Source organism: Pseudopipra pipra, chromosome 3 (genome assembly GCF_036250125.1).
Source record: "Pseudopipra pipra isolate bDixPip1 chromosome 3, bDixPip1.hap1, whole genome shotgun sequence".
Lineage (NCBI taxonomy): Eukaryota > Metazoa > Chordata > Aves > Passeriformes > Pipridae > Pseudopipra > Pseudopipra pipra.
This window is the reverse complement of record NC_087551.1, coordinates 49041102-49066397: the sequence shown is the minus strand read 5'-3', so window position 1 is coordinate 49066397 and position 25296 is coordinate 49041102. Positions and strand designations below refer to the sequence as shown.

Genomic DNA, 25296 nt, shown 5'->3' with positions numbered 1-25296 from the left:
TTACATTGAGGCTTAGACAACAGCCAGGAACTAAACTGTCAGTCATACATACTATTGGATCCTGCAGTTTCTTAGCTGAGACTGTGACTGGAATGAACAGAAGGATATGATTTTACATAGACACAATATGCTGGGATTGTTTTAGGACTCCTTTCAAGCTTGAGCTTTAGGATAAAACCCCAAAGTCGTTACACTGTGTTTTGGCCATGATGCTAAAATGAAGGCATATGGTAAAGAGGTAGATATTTGAAAGACAATTATGAGATAGGTTATGGGTAAGGTTGAGCAAAAGCAAAGATTAAAATGTAAGGCACTGTTCCACAAAGGCAGCAGTGCTACAGTGAAGCCTGGTGCTAGAAGAAATGCATGGAGGTGAGTAAGAATTTCAGTAGCTTTGGTTACATCTGGAAAAATGGTGGCATATCACTTACACAGGTTCAATGAGGATCAGTGAAAATTAGCTACAGCACTCTTAAAAATAAATTTGGCAACACATACACTTTGGCATGTAGTCACCCCTGAACACAGGAAACAAACAGCCATCTTCTAGGGCAGGATTTCTTTTGACTCATTGAAAGGCCTTCATCCTGTTCCCAGAACTTGACCTAAATAAAGTTACCCCTCCTGTTTCTGAAATGGGTGTATTCAAAGACTGCCCTATAAATGGTTGGATTGCATCCTCTTCCTCAGTCATTCTTTGTAAGTCCTGAATATTGCTACATGTAGGAGCTGCCAAATTTTCCCTTTCTGGCTGTAAACAGAACGGGTGCAGTTGGGAGCTATGGAATTTTTTAGAAAGCTTTCTAACTTCCCCCAGCATTTCACATTTCTGCTCTCACCACCACTGTCTGCCTGTCAGTGGGAAAAGACACAAACACGAACACGGAAGGGTTATTTGCGGCTAGTCCTTGTTTGTAGCGCTGCACGTACGGCAGTTTTTAATGATGTGTTTTCTGCGCTAAATTAAGCCTGGGCTCTTGGGAGTAATTGCTCTGGCTTCCTTTAATGAAGCAATAATCCTCGTTAAAGTCAGCACGTATAACGCGTAGCCTTTTGCAACCTGCAAAGCCACTACTGAGCTGCAGAGAGAATTCTCCATCCCAGTCCCTGCTTTAGGAGGCGACCAGGGGTCGGTGTTCTTTTGACTCCCAGGCGGTACTTTCGGAGGGGAGTTCCTTCGGCTACGTGCGCTAGGGCAAAAACAACCGCACCAGAAAAAGCCCTTACTCAACGAGTTACTGCCCGGACGCCGCCGAGCCAAAGCACAGCCACAGGAGCGGCGACCGGGACGGGGGCGGGGGCAGGGGCGGTGTCGGGTCCCCGACGGAAGGGCGGGCCCGCTGCGAACCCACCGCGGCGGCTCCCCCAGTGGTGGCGGCTGCGGCCCGGTTCCCGGCCATGCTGTTCCGCTTCGGGGTGGTGCTGCCCGCCCGGGTGATGGAGGGCGGCGCGGAGCTGCTGGTGGTCGGGTCGCGGCCGGAGCTGGGCCAGTGGGACCCGCAGCGCGCCGTGCCCATGAGGCCGGCGCGGCCGAGCGCCCCGCTGCCCGCGCAGGAGCCCACGCTGTGGCTGGCGGAGGTGGAGCTGCCGGACGAGGACGCCGCCAGCCCCTTCTGGTACAAGTTCCTGCGGCGGGAGGGCGGCCGCCTCCTCTGGGAAGGTAACGGAGGGGCCCCGCTGCGCCGCCCCCCGCACCCCCAGCACTGCCCGGGCCGCGAGGACGTGCCCGCCTGCCGGGTCGGCCCGGAGGGGGGAGCAGCGGAGCCGGCGCTTCTCCTTGAAGGAGGGCATTCCCTGCCCTCGGCTCCCGCAGCTCCGCCTTCCTCCTCCCGGCTCCGGGAGAGTGTCCCTGTGAGACTGGCCGCAGCTCGAGTTTGATCCCGCCGCTGCTCTTGTGCAGGGGTGCCCCGAACTGTGCTTGCAGGTAGAACTGCCCAGGCTTTCGTGACGTGACATGAGTTCTCGCTAACAAAAACATTTTTTAACCATGTGATGGAGGAGAGTGAATGCAGAAGGAAGCAGCTCTTCTAGGTTGGTAAAAGCCCTTCAAAACAGTTTAATTCTTTTTTTTTTACCCCCTTAGTTTACGCATCCATTGCCATGATGCTTTGTTTTGTTTTTATTTTTCCCAGAAGTAAAGAACTCAGAATTTTCTACTTAGGCAGTAAGGTGTGGGCTGTTACTTTATTTTGCTAAGCTGAAATGTCATGGTGGCATTTTCAGGCTGACACATTTTACCATTGGAATTTCTAAAAAAAAAAACCAAAACAACAAGAAGTTCTATCACAGCTTTTCCTTTTTTAGTTTCAGTAGTATTTTCACCATGGTTTTCTCCTGTTCTGTGTTGTAAAATGTTGAATAACTGGTCAGTTTACATGTGCTGTTCTGAGAACGCTCATACAGTTGTCTGCTGAGTCAAATAAAGCTCTAAATATACCTTTTGTTACTGAGGAATGGATCTGACCCTGTGAAAGGAAGACAGATGACTAGGTGATTTGTGAGGGGTTTTTTTTAACTCATAGTTTTATAATCCGTATACCAAAATAACACATTGTAGAGCAGTTGCTCTTCAACCATTTTAAGAATACATACCACACTTCTAAACTGCCATTCTGTCATGTAGACTAAAACATGCATGTTGTCATCACTGTTGCATTTGTTTTTTCTTCTTTATGCTAATAAAAGGCTGCATGTTAATGCTACATTCACACAAGGTTACGTCATAAAATACTATATACATCATGCAATAGTAATCGTTTTATTTAGCAGCTAAAACAAGTAGTGTATTTCACCTGTTTTAACCATGTTTTTCTTTTGCAGAATTGCAGGAAAAGTGAATTTATGGAATAAAAATCTTTACATCTATCCAAGGAAGCAGAATTGTGTCTCTTTTGAAAGTGCAAAGTTGTACATAGTATGCCAATGATATTGGTATATAAAGAGATCCTTGCCATATAGAATACAGAAATAATAATAAGAGTGTTCCAGACTATAGAGAATCAGCAACGTAAGGTTGATGGTTACTGTTTAGTTTGGAAGTAGTGATAGCTCAAGATACTGTCTGTTCCTGGAGGCATGTTCAGGAATACTACTTCTGTAGTCAGAGTAATAAACATACTCTGTTTTGTCAGATTTTCAGTTTTAGGTTTAACCTGTGTGGCATTTTGGTCTTGTTATTGTAAATGCTCAGCAGTTAGCTCACTGCTTGGCTGGAATGATGGAAAGGAAATGGGCATATCATCCAAATGCAGAAGAGTTTTTTAATTAGGCATTCATATCAACAGCTTTTTTCCTAAGTTAATATTTACAGGAAAGAACTAAATGTGCTTAAACCTTGAAATTATTGTTCTTTTATTACGTGAAGGGAGCCTAAGGGTGATTTTCTGTCTGATACTTAAGCAATCTTGCACTTTTTTTTTACTTAATTTGTTTTAATGTGTTGGGGGTTTTTTAACTGTATTAATAAAAGTTTTGGCTGTCACCTGCTTATTCTTGTAAAGATCACAATTTGAAAAGACAACTCTCATTTTTAAGAAAAGAATATTTTTTTTTGTAATAAGCAAGTGCTGTGCCTTGTCTCTTTAGTATCCTCTTTAGCATGTGTTTAGAATTAAAATGTGCTTTGGGAGACATTTAGCATTTACAGAACATCTGCAGTTTTGAAGAATGGTTATGGGAGACAGAGGAAGTGCAGAATGATACTTGCTCTAAGTTTATGAGTTGTGGCATTCATCTGTAACCACAGAAACTCCAGCCAAGTTATGGATGTCTCAAATGTTTACATATATTGGATGTTGAAATAATGTGCTGTATTTACTCCCAGTTTTTTATTACTACATACCTGTGAGAATTCCACTGGTAACACATACTGTTTTCATAATACTACAGTACATGTTGTATCACATGTTTTGTGTATAAATTACAGCCATTCCAATGCACTGGGGAAACTGAAAGATAAAGTGAGGGTATTTGTTTCTGTGGGCTGGAAGAGTCAAAGTCACAGGCCAGTGTTTTGTGGCTTCTGGGTTCTGCCAGGTGGTCTGGTAGGAAGCTTTCAGGCAAGGCTTGGTCTTTGTGAGAATCTCTGGGTTGCTGCTTGTGTTGGGAGGGAACTATTTCCGCTCTCTAGGAGGAGGAGGTGGAAGAGGAAACTCATTTTTGCTCCCGAAGGATCAGATGCTTACCTCTGCTGTCCCAGGGTAATGTTGCTGATCTGCAACCGGGACCTGTACTTGAAGCCATTGAGCATTTCTGGCTCAAATCACATGAGCTGTCTGAGGTTTCTTCAGGGTTGGTACTTGCTTAACTGTCTTGAAAGCTGAGGCCTGGTATTCAGGAGGATTTTTAACTGTGCTGTGGTATCTGTGGAAAACAGGTTGGTTATGCTGAGCTTTAGAATCTGGCAATAGGTTTAGAAAAAAATAATAATATATACTTTGTTCTCCCCAGCTGCACCTGTGTCTGTCTGTGGACTTGTTTTCCGATGTTGATTCTTCAAAACTGGATTTAAGGTCTCTCAGCTTGGAAAGTAAAAGCATTTTGTGCCTTTTGTCAAAACTAAATAAATACAAGTTGAAACTTACACTTGAAATTTTTTTTTGAGTAAATCATTTATCCCCTTTACTCTCATCTAAGTAAACTGTAGGTACTAATCAAGAAACATACTCCAAACTGTATTTTGAGATTATGGAATACAGTGTATTGACACCTTATGTTTTGAGAAGGGTAAAAATATACATAAAAAAACATGAGCATGTATTGTAAAATGTTGATCCATTGCTGTCCAGGGAAGCTGTGGATGCCCCATTCCTGGAAGTGCTCAAGGCCAGGTTGGATGGGACCCTGAGCATTCTATGATTTTCACCCAACTAGTTAGTTTGAAGTAGTTGGTGCTTGCTTGAAGTTTGACAGATACAATCTTGCTTGTTAAAGCTCAAGAGCACAATTAACCTACGTTTAAGGAATTCGTTCAGGTGAGCAGGGCCTTATTCATTCCAAAAAACCCCTCATTTTCTAGTTTTGGGGAGAGGGGAGGAGAGAAAAGAGATGGAGGAGAGAAAAGAGATGTCTTATTCGCACGTAGGTGCTGTTACTGTTCTTAGTGGCTTCTTGGAGGCCCAAACCAAATAATGCAATACAGTTTGATTTATAAAGAGTTATATTACTCAGCCTGTGGCTTGCTATGTTGGCTTTCCAACATTTCCAGTTCATGCTCCCGTGAGCTTGTTTATTGCAGTTTAAGCCATATGTTGGACAACGTACACTTGCGATAGTTCAGAAAGACCTGTACATTGGCTAAACAGGGACCTTCTCTTGGATATAAGGCAAAAAAGGAAGGCATACAGCCAGTGAAAGCAAGGTTAAGTGATATGGGAAGAATTCAGAGATGCTGCTTGCCACTGTAGGGAGAAAATTCATGCAGCCAAAGCTCAGCTGGAGATGAAGCTGGTCAGAAAGGTGGGGGGCAATAAAAAGTTTTTTCAAATACATTAATGACAATAGGCACTATAGAAATATCATTGGCCTGTTACAGGATGAGGATGGTCACCTCACAAACAGGGACAGAGACAAGGCAGAGGTGTTTAGTGCTTTCTTTGCCTCTTGTCTTCAACACGGATGAAGGACCGAGGGGGTCTCAGTGCCTGAGCTGGAGGACCATGACAGCGAGAACAATTGATCCTGAAAGTGTGTGGGATCTGCTGCTCCAGCTGGATCCCTGCAAATCTATGGGGCCTGATGGGATTCATCCCAGAATCCTCAAAGAGCTGGCTGATGTTATCGCAAAACCTCTAAATGATTTTTGAGCAGTCTTGGGAATCCAGATAACTGGAAGCCAGTGAATGTTGTCATGATTTTCAAGAAGGGCAAGAAGGAGGACCCTGGAACTCCAAGCCTGTCAGTCTCACTTCAGTGCCTGGTAAAGTTATGGAGAAGATTATTCTGGGAAGTACTGAAAAACACCCAAAAGACAACACAGTCATTGGTCACAGCCAGCACAGCTTCATGAGAGGAAAGTCCTGCTTATCAAACCTGATTTCCTTCTATGACAAGGTAAACCATTTAGTTGATTAAGGGAAGCCAGTTGATGTAATCTTTTTGAATTTCAGTAAAGCTTTCAGTACTGTCTCTCACAAGGTCCTTCTGAACAAAGTGTCCAGCACACAGCTGGACGTAATGTGGTGCGTGAGCAGTTGGCTCACAGGTTGAGCACAGAGGGTAATAGTGAGCGGGGTAACATCAGACTGGTGACCTGTCAGTAGTGGAGTTCCACAGGGCTGCATCTTAGGCCCTGTGCTCTTCAACATCTTCATAAATTACTTGGAAACAGGACTAGAAGAGATACTAAGCAAATAATAATACAAAACTGGAAGGAGCTGCTGACTCCCTCGAAGGCAGGGGGGCCCTTAAGAGAGACCTTGACAAACTAGAGGGCTGGGCAATCACCAACCATATGAAGTTCAACAAGGGAAAGTGCCCAATTCTGCACCTGAGATGGGACAACCCTGGATGTTCATACAGACGGGGGAATGAGATGCTGGAAAGCAGTGCCACAGAAAGGGACCTGGGGGTCCTGGTCTATGGCAAGTTGAATGTCAGCAGTGCCCTGGCAGCCAGGAGGGCCAACTGTGTCCTGAGGGACATAAGGCAAAGCATCGCCAGCCAGTCAAGGGAGGGGATTGTCCCGCTCTGCTCTGCACTGGTGTGGCCTCAGCTTGAATACTGTGGCAGTTTTGATCACCACAATATAAGAAAGATATTCAGCTATTAGAGAGTGTCCAAAGGGGGACAACAAAGATGATGAAGGGCCTTGAGGGGAAGTCGTATGAGGAGTGGCTGAGGTCATTTGGTCTGTTCATCCTGGAGGAGACTGAGGGGAGACCTCATTGCAGTCTACAACTTCCTCTTGAGGGGAAGAGGAGGGGCAGGCACTTCTCTCTTCTCTATGGTGACCAGTGACAGGACCTAAGGGAATGGCCTGAAGTTGTGTCAGGGGAGGTTCAGGTTAGATATTAGAGGAATAAAACCATGTAGAGGGTGGTTGGGCACTGGAACAGGCTCCCCAGGGAAGTGGTCACAGCACCAAGCCTTCCAGAAATCAAAAAGCATTTGGACAATACTCTCGGGCACATGGTGTGACTCTTGGGGATGGTCCTGTGCAGGGCCAGGAGTTGGACTTGATGATTCTTGTGGGTCCTTTCCAACTTGGCATATTCTGTGATTCTGTGACTTATGTCACAGAATAAATGTAATAATAAAATAATGTTATAATGTAATAAAATAAATGTAATAATAAAACAGTAATAAATGTTCTGATAATATTGTAATGAGTGAAAGTATTAGAAGTAAATTCTGATTATAGCTTTCAAGGCTCGAGCCCTTGATTGGTTCAAAGTATCAGTGATAGGTGAGCAGATAAAGATTTAATTTTTAAAATGGTAGTTTGTTGAAACTTAAAGGAATCTCACTTCTTGGCCTCAACTCTGTGGAACAAACGAAGTATAATTTCTTAATTTAAAGGAGGAGATTCTTTTAAGAGTGTATGGGAAGATAGTATCTAGTTGCCCTTTTCGTTGGAGATTGTAACAGAACAAAAAATATTTGGGGTTAAGCCATAACAGGATAAAGCAAAGTAAAAATTCCTGGAGGGCATTCTGAAAAGTATAGTTGGATATAACGTTATTTTTCTGTAACTGAGATACATCTTTTTTCCCCCAGAGCTAATCTGCAGATCCCCAAAATAGGGAGCAGTTCTATTATTAAAAAAATAAAAAATCAACCAAACAAAATAACCTTAAACTCTTAAGAATAACATTTCTTTGTACCTTTTAATGCAGATATTTCATGTAGTGTTGTTCCCACTGGGTGGTGCCATTTTCCCTGTGTATAGCCAGTGCCTGGCAGCTACTTGCACATTTCATCAGTATTTAGTGTAATTTCTGTTCCACTTTTGAAAATTATCTGGGATTTTACTTGTTTCCCCCATTGCAGTCTTGTTCTGAAGTAGGTGGTGACTATGAAGGGACACAAAGCACAACTGGATGTTGATAGTTGAATGATTGCACATCATAAGCATTTTGTTCCTGCGAGGCTGTTGCTTTCTGGACAATGCTAGATGCCTTAACACCTTTCAGATGTGAGGAAACTTAATGAGTAAAAGTGGATAACTTCAAAATCTGCCGCAACCCGCAGGGATAAAGGAAAGGGTTGAGCACTGCAATAAGGGGTTCTCACACGATTGAAGGTGAGGGAAGCAATGCCAACGTTTATTAGAAGGGTAACAACTTATATAGGGTTCGGTAAGGGGTGGAACTTGGGCTAGGGAGGAGCATGGGATTGACAACTAGGGAGGTAAGGTGATTGGGTAGCCGGGTCAGGATAGGAGGGGTTTGGATGTCTCTGGGGGTAAGGACCAATGGGTGCTACCTCTGCACTGCACCAAAACCCAACCAATGGCAGGCAGAGGAGCGGGAAAACAGGGAAAAGGCGGGAAAACCTGAGGGAAGAAGAAGGGGACAATATGGTGGACAAAAATTTAAAACAACAACTGGGGTACATAGAACAGTGTAAAAGCATAACAACAAACTGGGGAGCAACTGGGGTACAACAGGCATATTCGGTGGGTGTCATAATCGGTATATTGTGTCAAGTCCGGTATATTTAAGTCCATTTAGGGGTTATAGATTTTTCTCCACGCTTCGTAGCGCTCCCACTCCTCCTTTTCGCCTCCAACAAAAATCTACTACCCACTACCTCTGTAAGGAATGGAAAGAAACTTCTGTTTACCAAGTGCAATAGCTCCTGATGCTTTGTTGTTCAGCCCCCTCTAGATGTATACTTAGCATGCATGATTGCAATGAAATGGTAGTTTCTCATTACTTTCTGTCTGTGTGTCGGCATTAACCAGCTTATACTGAGTAGACTACCAGAGATCAATACAACAACAGAGAGTTGCCCGTGAAACCGCAAAATCAGAAGAATAAAAATAGGTATGTATACTTACATTCCTCTGGATTTGGCAGGTATGTGTCTCTTCATACCTACAGAGATAATCAGGGTCCAGTTCTGACTGCTGTTAAAGCCTTATTAAAGCATTTGTGGTTATAATGGCAAAGTTACAATAAATGCATTGTTTATGCAAATACTTTATTTACCATTTTCCCCATCACCAAGTGACAGCAGCATGTAATAGAGGTCAAGAATTTATGGTCAATGGCAAGAAGCACTGAAAAGTGACAATAACTGGGATAATACTTTGGTTAAGATATTGACATGGTTACTATTTTGATGTAGCTTGTTTCCTGCCTGTACTTCAGTTATCTCTTCTGGTATGGTAGAAAGTAGCAATCAGTAATAGAAAATACAATGCCATAGAGATTTTTCAAAGCAGTTAGAAAGACTCTATTACGTTATACATTTTGTTGCTTTCAGCCGTTATTCTATCATCTGCATTTCCTTTAGTCTTATTTCCACTATCTGTCAGAGAAGAGCCTCTTCTTTACATGACGTGGATTTCCTGTTAGTTTCTTTTCTCTGACTTAATCTACATCATTAGACTGGGCATTTGGTTAAAAACTCTTAGTACGGTAGAAGCTTCCACTGAGAAACACCTGTGCCTAAGCAGACCTAGAGAGAGAAATAAAGCATATGTTTTTGAAAGTTGCCTTTGAAAATTCTTATTTTCTTATATCTAATTTGAAAAAGAAGAAAGCCTTGTTGATTAACAGCATGAAGTGCTGAAAAGGGCTTTCTTGTAAACCGTTTAGTTCTAATAATGGCATAATTAAAAATTATAAAAAGAATTCTCTTAGGGGTATACTAATAGACTAAAAAATTTCAAATTCAGCCTGGATTTTAAGAGAATTAAAACTTATTTCTTTAGTTATATATATCAGCTCTACCAAATGAGAAATTGAAAGTTGATTTAAGTTTGGTAAAAAATAAACATACAGGGTATGATACAAATGGTTTTCTGGTTTTGGGGTATCTGTTTGGCCTGGCAAATGCAAGGAAACACTTCTGGAAATCAAACCAATCATGAAGGAGTTCCCGAATGAGGTGTGGCAAATTAACAATTTTGTCTTATATTAATACTAGGTATTTAAGTGTACAATATATATAAGTATAAATATACAATAAATTCATCTCCTGTTTACTAAAGGGAAGTTTATTGGCAGCAGAAAAAGTAGCCTTGTAATCAGAGGAAGTATTTATTAAGCATACGAGTAGGATTTGGTACATGCCGTACCAAATTGGTGCTGTTTGTCAGGGCAACTGCTCAGGGGCTTGGCTGAGACTTGAGGAAGGTGGGACTCCAGAGCCTGTGGCAGACTCAAACTGGCAAAATACTTGACCTCACTCAGTTCAATCAATAGCAATTCAGCCTTGGTGGGACTGAGACAGATCCTATTTCAAAACATCAGAGATTGAATTTTGTTCAGACAGGCAGCAGGGAGACTTTCGTGACAGAATCTGGTGTAAAGGGTAAGTAAATTTGAATATTGTGAGTGTACTGAAGTAAGTTCAGTTACAGTGATGTGTGATAACGACACCATGCAGTAACACATTCAGATAACTGAGAATTGTGTCCAAGATAGGGCTTGAGGCTTTTCTTCATTGTAGTGTTGGTATGAAAGGTAAGGAACCTAGCATAAAGTTAATCTTTTAAATGCTTTATTTTGGAGATATTTTTTGTATGTTTCCTTTACTTTCTGTTGCTTTATTCCTCTTTTTAAAAAGGAATCTTTCATTCCTCTATCCTTCTCTTTTTCTCTATCCCCAGAGTGTTGATAGTGCTTATAATATTAAACTCTTCCAGGGGAATTTCTAGGCATGAACTTAAGATACTTGTTTACCTTGTTAAAGGACCTCATTTAATATATCAAATGGAATTACTTAAAATATTTAGGCATAGGTAAAATTTTGAATTGGCATGTAAACTGTGCTGGTTCATGCAAAATTTATGACAAAGATTGTAGGAGTTAGTCTTTGCTCTTACTGATTTGTGAGTAGATGATCTGAAAATTGCCTGGGTGTTTGTGTTTGAATTGGTTAGTTGCCATTGAAGCTAATGTGTGTATCTAAGTAGCCCTGTAGTTTTTTCAAAGGTAGCAATGAACTGAGAAACACACCTTGCTGGAGTTTAGAGGTTTGGAAGTCTTATGCCTGTGTTTTAGGGTCTGACTAATGCAGGGATGAGATACACAGCACCTTTATGTCTGCTGTTGTGCCTTGGAGTTTCTACATACCTTCTCTTACACTGCAGAGAACAGAAAAAAGACCGTACTTCCAGCAAGGTGTGCAAAAAGCTGGTAGCTGGAAGAGAGTGGCTGAACAGTGCCTTTGCTGCAAAGAGCTCTGCAGAGAGAGTTGGAGAGGCAATCTTATTATATTCATTCATTCATGTGGTTTTTTGTTCACCACTCTTAGTGGTGATGAGAAATTTCATTGACCCAGATTTTTTTTCGTATCTTTTAAGCTGGTAATTTCTCTACACTGACTATTTTGTGCAATCTGTGTGGTGTTCTCTTCTGTGTGAAGAAGAGTCTGTGCTGTTGGCAGACTGTTAGATTATACTTTTTTCATCTCTGCAGTAGAGCTGTAATAGAATAGTAACTGCAGAGTGTAATAGAATAGTAATGGCAGGTTTTCCTTTGCATTCTGTTATTGTTCATCATTAGATCAAATTTCAGAACATCCTCTTCTGGTCTCTGCTTACCTTCTTCCAGTCCTATATCTGTAGATGTCTTGTATTACTATATCTTCATCTGTTTTTCACAGAATCACTGAAGTTGGAAGGGACCACAATGGGTCACCTGCTGCAACATCCCTGGTCAAGCAGGCTCAAAAACAAAGTTTTCATAGAATCATAGAATCATAGAATCATAGAATCATAGAATCGATTGGGTTGGAAAAGACCTCTGAGATCATCGAGTCCAACCCTTGGTCCAAATCCAGTCCATTTACTAGATCATGGCACTCAGTGCCACGTCCAATCTGCGTTTGAAAATCTCCAGGGATGGTGAATCCACCACCTCTCTGGGCAGCCCATTCCAATGCCTGATCACTCTCTCTGTAAAGAATTTTCTCCTGATATCCAACTTAAATTTCCCCTGGCAGAGCTTAAGCCCGTGCCCCCTTGTCCTATTGCTGAGTGCCTGAGAGAAGAGACCAACCCCCACCTGGCTAGAACTTCCCTTCAGGTAGTTATAGACGGTGACGAGGTCACCTCTGAGCCTCCTCTTCTCCAGGCTAAACAACCCCAGCTCCCTCAGCCTCTCCCCATAGGACTTATGCTCCAGTCCCTTCACCAGCCTTGTTGCTCTTCTCTGGACCCGCTCCAGCACCTCAATATCCTTCCTGAACTGAGGGGCCCAGAACTGAACACAATACTCAAGGTGTGGCCTCACCAACGCAGAGTACAGGGGAAGGATCACTTCCCTGCTCCTGCTGGCCACACTATTTTTGATACAGGACAAGATCCCATTGGCCTTCTTGGCCACCTGGGCACACTGTTGGCTCATGTTGAGCTTCCTGTCAATTCCTTTGTTTTGTTCTGGTCTTTGTCTTTTGCTAGTGCCATTTATCAGTTATATGGACATCTTTGGTTTTATTCTTTTGTTTATTTGTTTGTACAGCCACTTCTTATGCCACTTGGCTCATCCTTCATATGCATTAAACAAGGAGCCATGCCTGCAGTCATGCAGATTTTGAAAGAGCCCTCTGTGAGGCTTGTGCTCCAGGTGGGGCTACTTGGTTGCTTTGCTCTCCAGCAGTTCCCTGCATCAGTGGATTCTGCTGCACAAGCATTTGCAGTAGAGAGCAACAAGTGGGTTGCAAAAGCAATGCAAAACTTTATAATTTAATGCCTAGAAACTTGTTATGTTTCTCTTTCAGATAAGCATTTTCACTGTGAAGAATCATGAAGATGGATTTTAAATAAAAAAAAAAATGACCTTTTTGAAGGAAAAAAAGTGCTATCCTATCAGTTAAACTAGAACATGTATCTTTTAATAAACTCTTCTAAAATTCTTTTGTTCTTTAATTAGGAAAGCCAACATGATCAATTAACAGGAGGATCACTACTGTTCATATATTTGACTTACCCTTTTTTTATGGTTGAATTTTATGTGTTTTCAAATGATTGTTTATTTGCCTCCCAACAATAAATAATTAAACCTATGTTTTGCTACTTAGAACAATATGAATAAAAACAAGATAAATAAAAATACTGATATAGAAATGGGTTTAGCTTTAAGAACATGTATTTGCTGTTAGGTAGGGCCTTCACTCAAAGGCCATTTGTGCTCTCTTTTTTGCAAAGACGAGCAGGTGAATGGAAAACATTTGATTTTCTTTGCTTTACTTTTGGCTCTAGGAACAGAAAAGTTGAAATGCTGTTAAAATTCCCCCAAATCTTTTAGGCTGCACAATGTTTTCTTAACTATAAAAAAAATAAATCACCCAAATGATTATTTCCTATTAGCAGTACCTGGAAGCCTACTCTGGTGTTATGTGCTGTGAGCAACATGTGTGTTCTGAGACTAGAGTTCTTGTCTTGCAAACACTGGTGAGGAGACACACAGGTGCTGTGCCTGACCAGAGTGTTTAAATGGGAATCATGGTGAATTCCCACTGTGGAAACTGGTGGAATCATGGTATATTTATTCAAAGTATGTTCGAGTCTTTGTACAAAGTTTGGGTAAGCTTGGGGAAACTCGTTAGGGGGACAGACGTATTTACCTATGCACCAAAAAGGTGCTGGTAAAGATGTGACGTGCATTTGGGGTCCAGGGAGCATGTTGGATTGTAGCAAATTGTACCCTGGGCCTTCTCTGTTTGTGCTGTGCCAGCCACTGATGTAGGGGCCTTCTGACAGATGTGGTTGCCCAGCACACTCAGGATAGCCTTTGCAGCTTGTAGGTGGGGCCTTTCCCATCTTCAGGTACAGAAACTAAACTTCAACACTAGGCCTTCAGTTTTGGTAACTTTATGAAAAACTTTGTGTATTTGAGAAATGAGCAATGAAGCTTAGTGAAGTTTCTGTCAGAAAGGGCTGCTGTGTCTGACTTCTTAGAGAAGTCACTTAGAAAATACAGAGGAAATTTCAGATAAAGCAGATAATGGGACCTGTGGGGTAGGATGAACTTTAACCTTAAGTGGATTAAGAAGCTGGTGTGTCTATGACCGGCTCCAGACACAACCAGGCATGTTCAGACTGCGTACAGGCACTTCTGTGTGCACTGGCCACTGTCTTTTCTCTCTGGTGCCTGAGCAGAAGGTAAGAAATTAGAAAGGGCAGCAACACCTTTCTGATGCACTGAGAAGAGTCAGATTGTACTGACCTTAGTCCTACTACCTTCATCACACACGCAGTTTCCTCCCAAGCTAACCAACCACACCAGCAGCCCTGGGGTAAAGAGCAAGAGAAGAAGTGATGGTCTTTGATCTGTGGTGCTGTTTGTTGCTGCCTGGAGCTAACACCCTCTGCCCAACTTGCTGTCCTAGGCTTGGGAAAGTCCCCATATTCCAGGAATTCACATTCAGAATAGACTTTGCTTGGCCTACTGGGTTGAGGGAGGGGAGAATAAATGTCTTAGTGTGTCAAATATTTATCCTGCCTCTGAAAGCTATTTTGTTCTTGGCATGAGCTCTTCTAGTGCCTGTGAGAAGTCTTGGGCTTGCTCTTCTGAGCCTGAGTCTGATGGAAACATTTATGTGACAGAGTACCACAGAGGGGATGTAAGGAGTCTGCTCCATCAGCAGAGGTAAGGGGGCTAAGATGAGATTAAAGAATGTTTTTCGTGGACGTACCTCACACCATGAGGTGATGGCACCTTGCTTCAGGCAGAGGAAACTCATGAGAAGAAGGCAGGAGTGGAAATGGAAGAACTGAGGGTTATCCAGCTAACCATTTCTGCTTATCGCCCCGTCTGTGCCCATTTTCCTAGCTGTATACATTCTGCAAATATAAAACAGAACATTTAAGTGATGCTTATTGTTTTCTGTTTAAAACACAGCTTATGATCAATTACCTTGAACAAGAGCTGATTTAATTGGCTGACTTTTATTTTTGTATTAAATGACTCTGGAAGATAAAAATTGAGAGAATTCAATCTTCAGTCTTTTATAGCAGCTCTAAATTATTGATGAGTTCAACAATAATCTTCAAAACTTGTCACCTGGCTCTACTTCTGGAACTGTTTCCCTGCATTGTTGTTTTATGGCATCCAAAATATCGTGGTCTTCCTGTGACAAATTGTGCTAGCAGAAGCACAATGTGAGCTAATACAACAATTTTTTTTTTGAAACTTATTTGTTAAATGCATCTTGTGAAGCAAACTGTGGTGAGAAGCACTTGTGTAATCATGTGGGTATTACCTGGGTAGTGAGATCCTCATCTTTTGTGCTTATTGCATATTTTCATAACTCTTTTAAGAAGTATAGTGATTTCAGCTTCCTGAATGCAGTCCGCTGTGATCATACTGTTCCCTAAATTAGTCTTTCTTGAAGATGGTAGCACTCTCTCCTTCCTGTCTGAAATAATGTCACATGTGAATATATGTTGAATATGTGTTCATATACGTTCTGTTGCACAGACATCTTATTTCAGTAAGAAGGTTGTTAATTCATAGATCAGTATATAATGTAAGGAGTAGTAAAGAGCTAGGCAATTCTCATGAAATATGCTATAAATGCAATTGTTACTGTTTACCTGATTATTAAAGGCAAAATAGAAACATACCTTTTGAGATATCTGTTTGACTGTAGACCACAGTCTACAGGGAAGGTGAGATTGAGTGGTGCAGTGATAAATGATGATTACAGAAGAAAGCTTTTCAGAATGAGGTTTGACAAAACCTGTTTGAGGGAACAAATAAACCAAATGTCTCATGGCAATTTACTCTTGTCCTTACTTCCATGGGTGCCTGTAGGCTTTGTAAGGGAATTAATAATGGTGAAGGTGTTAAGGTTACAAAGCAAGGAGGTTATGACTGTTTAAGAAAGCAGATCATAGAGAGAAGAAAGGCAAAAAAAGAAGAATTAAAGCTGGAGAAGGAGGAGAAGGAGGATGGACAGCAAAACTGGCAGACTGCAGTAGAAAGCACATGGTGGTACAATTGAGATCGTGAAGACAAGAGTGAGAGTTTGTTGTCTGGTGGGACTGACTAGCACCTTGAGGAAAGGAATAATTAAGCAGGAGGGAGAGACCATAGATTGTGCTTGCAAAAATTCATGCAGAAACCCTGGTGCAAGAGGAGCAACAGCAGTGAGCAATGGAAGGGGAGCAATGTGAGGGAACCGGAGTGGGTACAAGGGCATTCATGTACAAGGAAAAACAGAGCTGGGAGTAGCATAAAAGCCAGAGATCAAAAGTGGGTCAGCCAGAGTCAAAACTTAGGGTGCAGTGAGGTCTGGCGGCTCCCAGGGGACTGGGATTGGCAGCCAGGGACACCAGGGCAACCCCAGCCCTGAGCATAGGGCACCTCCCTTGGGACAGGGCTGAGGCTGGGACAGCCTGTGGGCAGGTGGGGGTCAGGATCAGACACAGCTTTGTGATGCAGGGAAGGGCCACAGTGATGTGCATCTCTGCAGACAGTTGTCAGAAAGTAAAATGGGGAAGGCAAGATGTGGTACTTGTGGTTGTATTTTCCTGAATACACGAAGTCAGTTAAATGTCATAAACATCCATAGATTTTGTTACACTGTGGTATTTGTTCATATATACTGCTGTCTTCACATATTGTTTAAAAGTGGTAAGAATATGCAAATAATTAGAAATGTGAGATAAAAATGTAGTGGTAATATTTGTAGCTTCTGTAGCGAGGTACTGATCTTCCTCACCTTATTTATCAAAAGCTATGTGATGCAAAATGGTTCAGCTTTCTACCTAGTATTTTATTTTTCTTTTTGGTAAATAATAATGTTTCACAATTATGATAAAACATGGTGCATATCATCTGGAAAAAAAGAAGATGGTTTGAGCTTTAGTATTAAATGTTAGTCTTACTCTCTAATCAATGCATTAATACATCTCCCCAAATGCTCTTGCTCTAGCAAATTTCCCTAAATGTGATGTTTGGGAACTGGTCGTGCATTTACGTGCAATGTGAAATTGAAGATATTCCTGTGGGCATAATTTTACTCAGAAATGTTTTAACATCATTAATAATGTATATGTGTAACAGGCTTAAGCAAGCCATAGACTAGGTCACTTCTGATCTGCACAATAATTATTCCTATGTGCAATTAGCATTACAGGAAGTATGTAAGAATGGGGCAGAAGAATATACATATACTATATTTTTGGAGGCTAGATAAGCTTTTGATTGATGACACAACCCAGTTCAATTCAAGTTGCTTACTCTGGCGTGGTGTTAAAAATTGGTTTTCTGACTAAAGCTAACACTATTTCTGTAAGAGAATATTAGCAATGAATATTAGTGGAAAACTATAAGAAAAAATTCTTATTTTAAACAAGGCTGTTTTGGGTAATTGTGATCATTCACCATTGCAGATGTGACCATCTCTCTAAGGGTCACTTTAGGCAACTTTTAGTGTGTATGAACAGACTCTGAAAGTGAGATTTGCATCTGAAGACAACAGATTGTTTGTCAGTCAGCAAACATAAAAGACAGGTAGGGTTTAATGAGCTCCTGGACTAAGCACCCGTATGTATCTGGTCTGTGACAGGAGGTCTGAGGAGTCTTTGCTGGCCAGGCAGATGTGAATGAGGTAGAGGGGCCACCCTTCTCTGCTCCCTGAAACAAATCTTCATCACTAGGTTGCTGTCTGCCACCTTCTTTGGGATTTGATGCCTTTCCGTGTTGATGTTTTTCCTCTAGAATCCTGGTAACAAGTCCCATGTCACCAGTCCTACTTCTGTTTCTGGTTTCACCTTTCTGACCTTCCACAGCCATCCTCTGAATTTTCCCTGAGGTCTTTCCCATATCTTTGCCGCCCCCGTAGAAGTCAGCCTAAGGCAAGGTGAGACTGCTGTGGCATGTCAGAGCTAGACCCTGGGCCACAGCAAGATAGACCCCCCAGAGGGAGGTCACACAGTAAGAACATTAAATGCTGAGGTCACATATTAGCAAACAGCAAATGAGGAACTTAAATTAAATTAATTATTCCTGAAATTTGAAGTGTTTGGGAGTCTTATGCACCTTTAAAGGGGTTTTTTGTTTTAATAATTTGCAAAAAGCTTGTTTTAATGCTGAACATTTGCTTTGTGGCAGTGCTTCTGTTACTACTATTTCGGGTGTTAATAATATGTTATGAGAAATGCAGTTTGAAGAGGCGGCAAACGTGACTCCTGGCCTGAAATGCTCAGTTCAAACCTCCCAGCAAATCTTTTGGAAGGTTATCCAGATACACAGTCTGCAATTGTCCTTTCTTCTATTTTAGGTAATGGGCCCCATCATGATCGAAGTTGTGTTTACAACCAGAGCAATATAGTAGATGGAGTTTACTGCCTCCCAATAGCACACTGGATTGAAGTCTCTGGACATACTGATGAGATGAAACATACAACTGACTTCTATTTTAATATTGCAGGACATCAAGCTATCCATTACTCCAGGTAAAAGAAAAGTGCAGTTCGGCTGGTGTCAAATATTCAAACAGAAAATCTGAACTGGCATGTCAGAAAACTGCATTTGAAGTAATGAATATTTGTTTGTATGTAAGTAACAGTAAAATCTGTGAAAGATTCGGCACGTCTTTGCAACGAAATGTCACTTTTGTTAATAAAAAGTAGAGATCCTGAGTTCAAGGATACCTGCACCCTGTACAGGTGTGTTGTGTCATATCTGAAAACATTTTGTGGTAATTTATGGATAGTAATTTTCAAATGCTTGTCTATATACACATGTAAAATTGCATGTATGTTATGTGTTTTGTTTGGGATTATTTTAGTGAAGAACATCTGGGAAACAAAAAGAATAAATTCCAGCACCAGGAATTTAGTTGTGGCAGCAACTGCAGTTAGTGACAGCCACTGTAGATGACTTCTGCTTCTTGGCATGTATTTAACAAAATACTAAAATTTAGACACGTCTTAAAATGTTTGTACTTCCATAGTGTTCACCTGAGTCCACTGTCTCTGCGGTGAAGCAGAAGAAACAGTGGACTCAGGCTTGAATTCCTGGCTTGAATTAGGAGACGTAAAGCTCAAAGAGGGTATTCACCCTTTAGGGCCGCAGATGAAGCACAAGCTGTATTTAGAGCAGCAGCCTTAGCTCTGGTGATTAACAGAGTATTGAGGAATTCTGGAGCCTTTTAACCTCTTTCCCCATCTCCACTCAATGGATATGGCAGCAAGTTTGTGGATTGATAATGGTTCTATAAATGCTGGCTGCCTTGTTATGTTGCATACAGCTGGTGTTGCTTACAGAGCAGTTAGTGATCGCAAAGGGATATGTATTTTTTTAAGAAATCAAACCACCTCATACGTTCATTAGGTCTTAGCATTACTTTGTGTGAATTTCTCCAGGCCGCTGTTTCGGCTACACCAACCTCACCATCTTGTCTTCTCTTTGAACTCTTTGTCTCCACAATCTCATAGGGTAGGAAGTAGGATTGTCTTTTTCTCATTAGAATTGCAGTGTGTGAGGGAAAGACTTATTTCTCTTGTATCTTATGGAATATCATGGATTCACAAACACTGTCACGCATATGTAGGTATTTGTGTGACTTGTTACCTTTTCCACGAGACCCCCTCACCCGACAGACTAAAGTGTTATCTGGATCTTCAGCATCTGTTTCCAACATCCTATCAGAGAAAAATCTTGTTTATTCCAAAGCACAGACTTGTCAATCCCAAATAATCTTTGTTTGGCAGAGAAATTTTTTGAGAAAGAACAACTGTCAGAAAGTGAATATCTAAGTCCCAAAGGCTAACTTATCTTTCCTTCCAGAGGCAGCAGTGATCCATTTGTTGCTGCTTTATCTGAATGACTGTGTATTTCAAAAATTAGGTAAAAAGCTGCAAATTCTGCTAAAGAATATTTGAAGAAAATTTTCTGAGCTTTTTAGTCTTTTCCAGATGAGGAGCTCCTCCTCCATTCCCCTCTCATACACACATACCTTCATTGAAAAGCAACTTTGTATGTGCATCTTAGTAATTCTTATCTAATTTCTTTGAGCTATGTTAAGTAAGCATACCCTGTAACAGTCTTGTTGCATAAATACTTTTAATATTTTGAAGATATGCAGCCTTAAATGTCTTTTTTAATTATTAATAATTGGGGGCAGATTCACAATTCTGCTCCTATAATAGAGCAGTCAAAACATACGGGGTAATTTAGATTTGGGGATTTTTGGCATAGCAGCTGAAGTGAGTTGATGAAAATGCCTTTATTTTGTAATAGATTTATTGATTCAGAGGAGTACTACGAAGATTAATGTAATAAAAAAAAAAATCATCGACATACCACCTCTCCCCCCAACCCCCCACCCTGGCCCCAAGCAACCAAAAACCCAAACAGAAGCAAAAAGCCAGTCCCTGTGCCTGTAAAAGTTAAAAGCTTAGAGGCTTCACTGTAGTGGAGGCTGCAGTACTGCGAGGAGCTTTATGACCAAAAATTCTGAGTCCTGTCACCAGCTGTAGGATCTTTACAGGATGGTAGAGGCTGGAAAGAAGTGATTTATCAAAGAAAACTTTTGATGTGAGCCCCGCCTCTACCTTGCTCCACTTAATAGGATTACTATGTGTGAATTAGCTGGAGAGAAAAGTTTTTCTCTGTCAAAGGGGCCTCTCACCTGAGCCCTGGGACTGATTTTACTTCTCCTCTGCTTAATCACAACAATTAGGAACAGTTGCTCTGAGTTTTGCTGCCACCTCGCTGCTTCATAAAACATGAGCTTCTACTTTAAAGGGGCTGCAACAGGATGAGAAGAGTGTGCTGACTGGTGCCAGAAATAATTTTGAATCATGCTGAGGCTGTCGACAGTGCTTTGAGGAATCAGATTTTTCTTATTTGATACAGATATATTGCTCGTAAATCAGTGAATTTATGTTTAAACTTATATTTAGAGAACTCACTTTGTTTTGGTCAGGTAGGAGAGCATATGGTGTGGCTTTTAAGCATAGTAAGAGATGAATTAATTTTTTGTAAGTGTGAAATAGAGTTTTCCTACAGCTTAAGAGGCACAACTGACACCTCCATGCTGTTAGTATTCACTTATTTTGGACGTTTAATGACACATATAACCAAAACTGGATTCAGAAAAAAAATAGCATTCAGTTTTTCTTTTGTGTTAGATATTACTGCAATAAGGTGCCTTGAAATTGCAGGAGAGTTCACTTAGGACACAGTAGTTTTCCAAAGTAAATTAGAGTTATTGTAATCTTTTCTGGGAGAAGATAACTTCAGAAAACTTGTAAATCTGGGGCATGTTATCTCTGTTTCAGTTCCATCTGTGAAAGGCGGAAATTCCTAATTCGTAGATGTTATATACCTTATTATTAATATAAAAGCCTCTGCAATTCTCAGAAGAAAGGCATTGCATAAGAGCAAGAGAGGGAGTGACAACTGAAATTACAAAATACTTCAATAATATGTTGGAGACGATGCTTGATGGCAGAATTAGGTGCTATGGAAATGAATATCTCCAATAGTAAAAGCCTTATACTTACAGTTTTCTATTTTCAGATTAATTTTAGGTATGTGCTTTTTGTGAGTCATATTTCTCAAATCTGAGGAAGAAAAATAATTTTTACATGCTTTGCATGTAAAATGCAGCTAACCTGGATTCTATAAGTGAATTCCTCGGACAGCAATGATAGCTAACCTGTAACTGAAGCATTATATGGCTGCTAAACGTTTTAGAGGAGAATACACAATCTGTAACAGGGGAGTCACTGCATGAGTAGCCATGGGTCCTGACAACAATTTTTGGAAGTACATTTTTTATAGTAGTTTTTTTGCATTTAAATATTAAGGCTACCAAATACTAATATTTAATGTTTATGGAGTTATTTGGTTCCTGTAACTGGATATAATCCAAGAAATCACGAAGCTGGCAAATGTGTTGCTATCATCAGTGTTTGTGTCCCTAATTTTTTTCCCCTAAGACAAAACAAAGCTAAAGATAGAAGAAAATTGACTCTCATGCCTGGAAATACTGTTTTTGTTTCTTGATGGTTGCAAATGAAACAATTTATGATGTGGTCTTTACAAATGCTTTGCCGCTTGTTGGTAAGATAAGTTTCCTTCAACACTGCTGTAGTAATAGTAATGGAGGTTATAACCTGAGCTAAGTGTTAAGTGGGAATGGTCAGGAGCATCACATAAAACGTGTGTTCCTGATTTGTGCTAAGTGTTAATGTATATAGGTGAGTGAATGAAAAATGATCCAGGGCAAAATGCAGATGCTTCTTATTTACCTTTTAAAGGCACTAGAGCAGTATTCTGCTGATAGAGCACAGAGTATCTTTAATTGGGGTGGAAGACAAGAATCTGGCTGAGTATATTTGGTTCAGTATGAAATCAGAATTACCTTTGAATTGTGCAACTGAAAAAAAATACAAGCAACAGTTCTTTTATTTGTTTTTACTCTTTAATTTTTCTTCTTACTGGTTTTAATTCATTCACAAAATAAAATATCCTTCTGTTTTAAATGTAATTTTGAAGTATTTTTTTTTATTACTGAATTATAAAAAAGGCTTTAAAGAGCAAGCTGTCACAAAAAACCCTGGAGTGCTGTGACCTATGCTACTGTAACAGAAAGCTGCACTGGTATTTTATGCCTACATTATGAATTAAGAGAAGAGGTGATGATGTCTACAGAAATTACTGTAATTAACATTAAAAGGTGAGAGCTAGCTGTCCCCTGTGCCTAAAGAATGCTTGTGATATTAGAGAAAAGACTAAGAAATAATGAGCTCTGGAACAAAAGTTGTCGATTTTATTCTGGTAAAATAGTCCTGATCAAAAAGACTTAACATCAATAGGAGTTCAGCCTTTGATTTCAGTACTTGGGGCTCTAACTGTAAAGTTATCTGGCCGTATTATACACTAAATAATGAAAATATTCCGAGGCACATTTTGTGATATGTTTATCCCATGAACTAGGATATCTGACTACTCTTTGAATATTTTTTTATTATACTGAGATATAGTCTGAAACTAGTCTAAATTAGAGCCATGTTTTACTTACCAATGGGAAACACCTTTTATAGAACAGCTTAAAGGGTAATTCTATTTTTTGTTTCTTGTATAGCTTCAGTTTTTTCTACATCACCCTCAACTACAGCTGTGAAATGCTTTTACTAGTCTCTGCTTTGAAGAAAATGGGTTTCAAATTAGTGTAAGAAATGACATTTAAGCAATTTTTTATTTAAGTTCTTGAAAATTAAGAGGGAGTGTGAAGAAATAGGAGCAAGAATGAGAAGACAAATTATGAGGCTAGAATTTGATCAGTTTTTAAAGTCCTTATTTGTTTCCATTAATTTAATTTGGGTGATCTCTGTATTGGGTAACAAATGCATTTTTCTTCCACATTTTTTGCTCATGCAAACAAGAAGTTTCTCCTTTCATGAAATTCCCACACTGTACCCTCCATAACAGTGGCTAAAAACTTGAAAACTGATTCGATTTTGCATGGTCAGGATGGCACCTGCCTTGGGATAGCCTAAACCAGGCTGTTGGCAATTTAGATACAAGTCTCAATCCTGTGAACAGAAATGGAGTTAGGGCATGCCAGCAGTGCAGTCACAAGCCATGTTGCCTGTCAAATACTGTGGATGAACTAGATTGCAGAAACTCACTTTTCAGTCATTTTGTTTTTCTGAGTATTAGTAAATAGCTGTTGCCTGTGCAGCTCTGGTTCTCTTGCTGTGACCTACCACTTGAGCAGTCAAAAGGAGCTTGAAATGGGAAATCCTGGATGTTTCCTAATAATTTCTAACTGTGTTTCTTGCAAGTGCCGTATTAGCAAGCAAAAGCTGGCTTTAGAATGGGTGATGTAAATTTTGCCAGAAGAAAAAGATCTCAGAGCTTTTAGATTAAAGATTTTTGTATGACTTTCATCAGTGTGTGAATTCCCAGTATTACTTTCACCTACAGTGACCAGCCTATTAAACCTGATGAATGGCTATTAGCCAGCAGGCTGCCAGGATTGTTGTCTACTGCAGTGCCTGAGGGATACAAAATATTGTCTAGACTTTCAGATGATGCTGTTGAAGTAATGTCTGATGAACAGTATATTACCTATGTGAATATGATAAAATTGTGGGAGGGAATGACTTTGGCAGCAAACAGGTCTGAAGACTAGCAAACTTGTGAACTATTAATATTTTTATGTCAGCAATTTTTCAAATGACAGGCATCATTAGTATTAATCTTTTCTGAGTGTTTACCGTTCTTTCTATAAAGCTGCAATGTATGTTGTCAGCATTATTGATAAATTAATAATTTTGAACAGTTCACATATATAGTCTAAATAGCATAAAATTTTGTAACTTATTTAGTGTGGTATTTTATATTGCTTTAGGTTATTAGAACAATTAGAATAATTCTTAATAGCACAATAACGGCACATCACACTGATGTGGGGATCTCACTTTTGATGAAAAACAATGTATTTGTAATGAAACACAGAATGTTTTCATGGTTCAGAAATCACTGACTTCTTCATAGCATGGTGTCTGGTTAGTCTTGTGAGTTTTTTCTGGACTTTTTTTCTGTATTTTTCTTTAACATTCTGTGTTTCATATCTGGCTTTCGCATTGGGTGTTTGATTGAGAATTATTTATTTAGAGGGATGATTGTTCAGGAATGAGTGTTTCTTTAATAAAATGGCAGCAGGCAGAGACTGCCTGTTGATGGGAGGATGACGCCTTTCATCAGCTGCCTGGTAGTGGATAACTTACTTAAAACCACTGTTGCTCTTTAAAATGGATCTTTTCATAGGTGTGCCTCTGCACAAAATTATTTCCTTACTTCTTAAGAAAAACTTACAATTCTCTGTCATTCTGGGCGATGAAAACAGAAGGAAGATTGGAAACCCTCCATCCAAAAACCTGGAGGAGTAACCATACTTCTGTTTTTCTCTGTGGGATATAACAGAAAAATGTTGATAGCCCAGTTAGTATGAATTTTATGTGGAGTATCACTGTTAGGGAGCAGAAACTATTGTTACTTCTAATTTCTCTGTGTGTTTTACTGTGTCTCCCTCTCGCTTGTCTGTATTTCTTCTGGAGGTTTTCAGCCCTTTTTCCTGCCTCTTCACTCTTTAACATTCAGGCTGTGAGTGAGGTAGTAAAGTCCTGTTTCCATTGGAAAGCAATTTGCT

General features: G+C 40.3%; 1 protein-coding gene across 5 annotated transcripts in view; it reads left to right on the top strand.

Annotated features, from left to right (window-relative positions):
* The first annotated feature begins 1315 nt into the window (after positions 1 to 1315).
* Positions 1316 to 25296, top strand: part of EPM2A (EPM2A glucan phosphatase, laforin) — a 39264-nt gene continuing 15283 nt past the window's right edge. Inside the window, exons 1-2 of one of the 5 annotated variants that reach the window (XM_064649033.1) lie at positions 1316 to 1660; positions 18406 to 18580. In XM_064649033.1, the coding sequence (XP_064505103.1) occupies positions 1399 to 1660; positions 18406 to 18580 (437 nt within the window). In that variant the 5' untranslated portion in view covers positions 1316 to 1398. The other 4 variants (XM_064649034.1, XM_064649037.1, XM_064649036.1 and 1 more) reach the window with 4 other exon arrangements.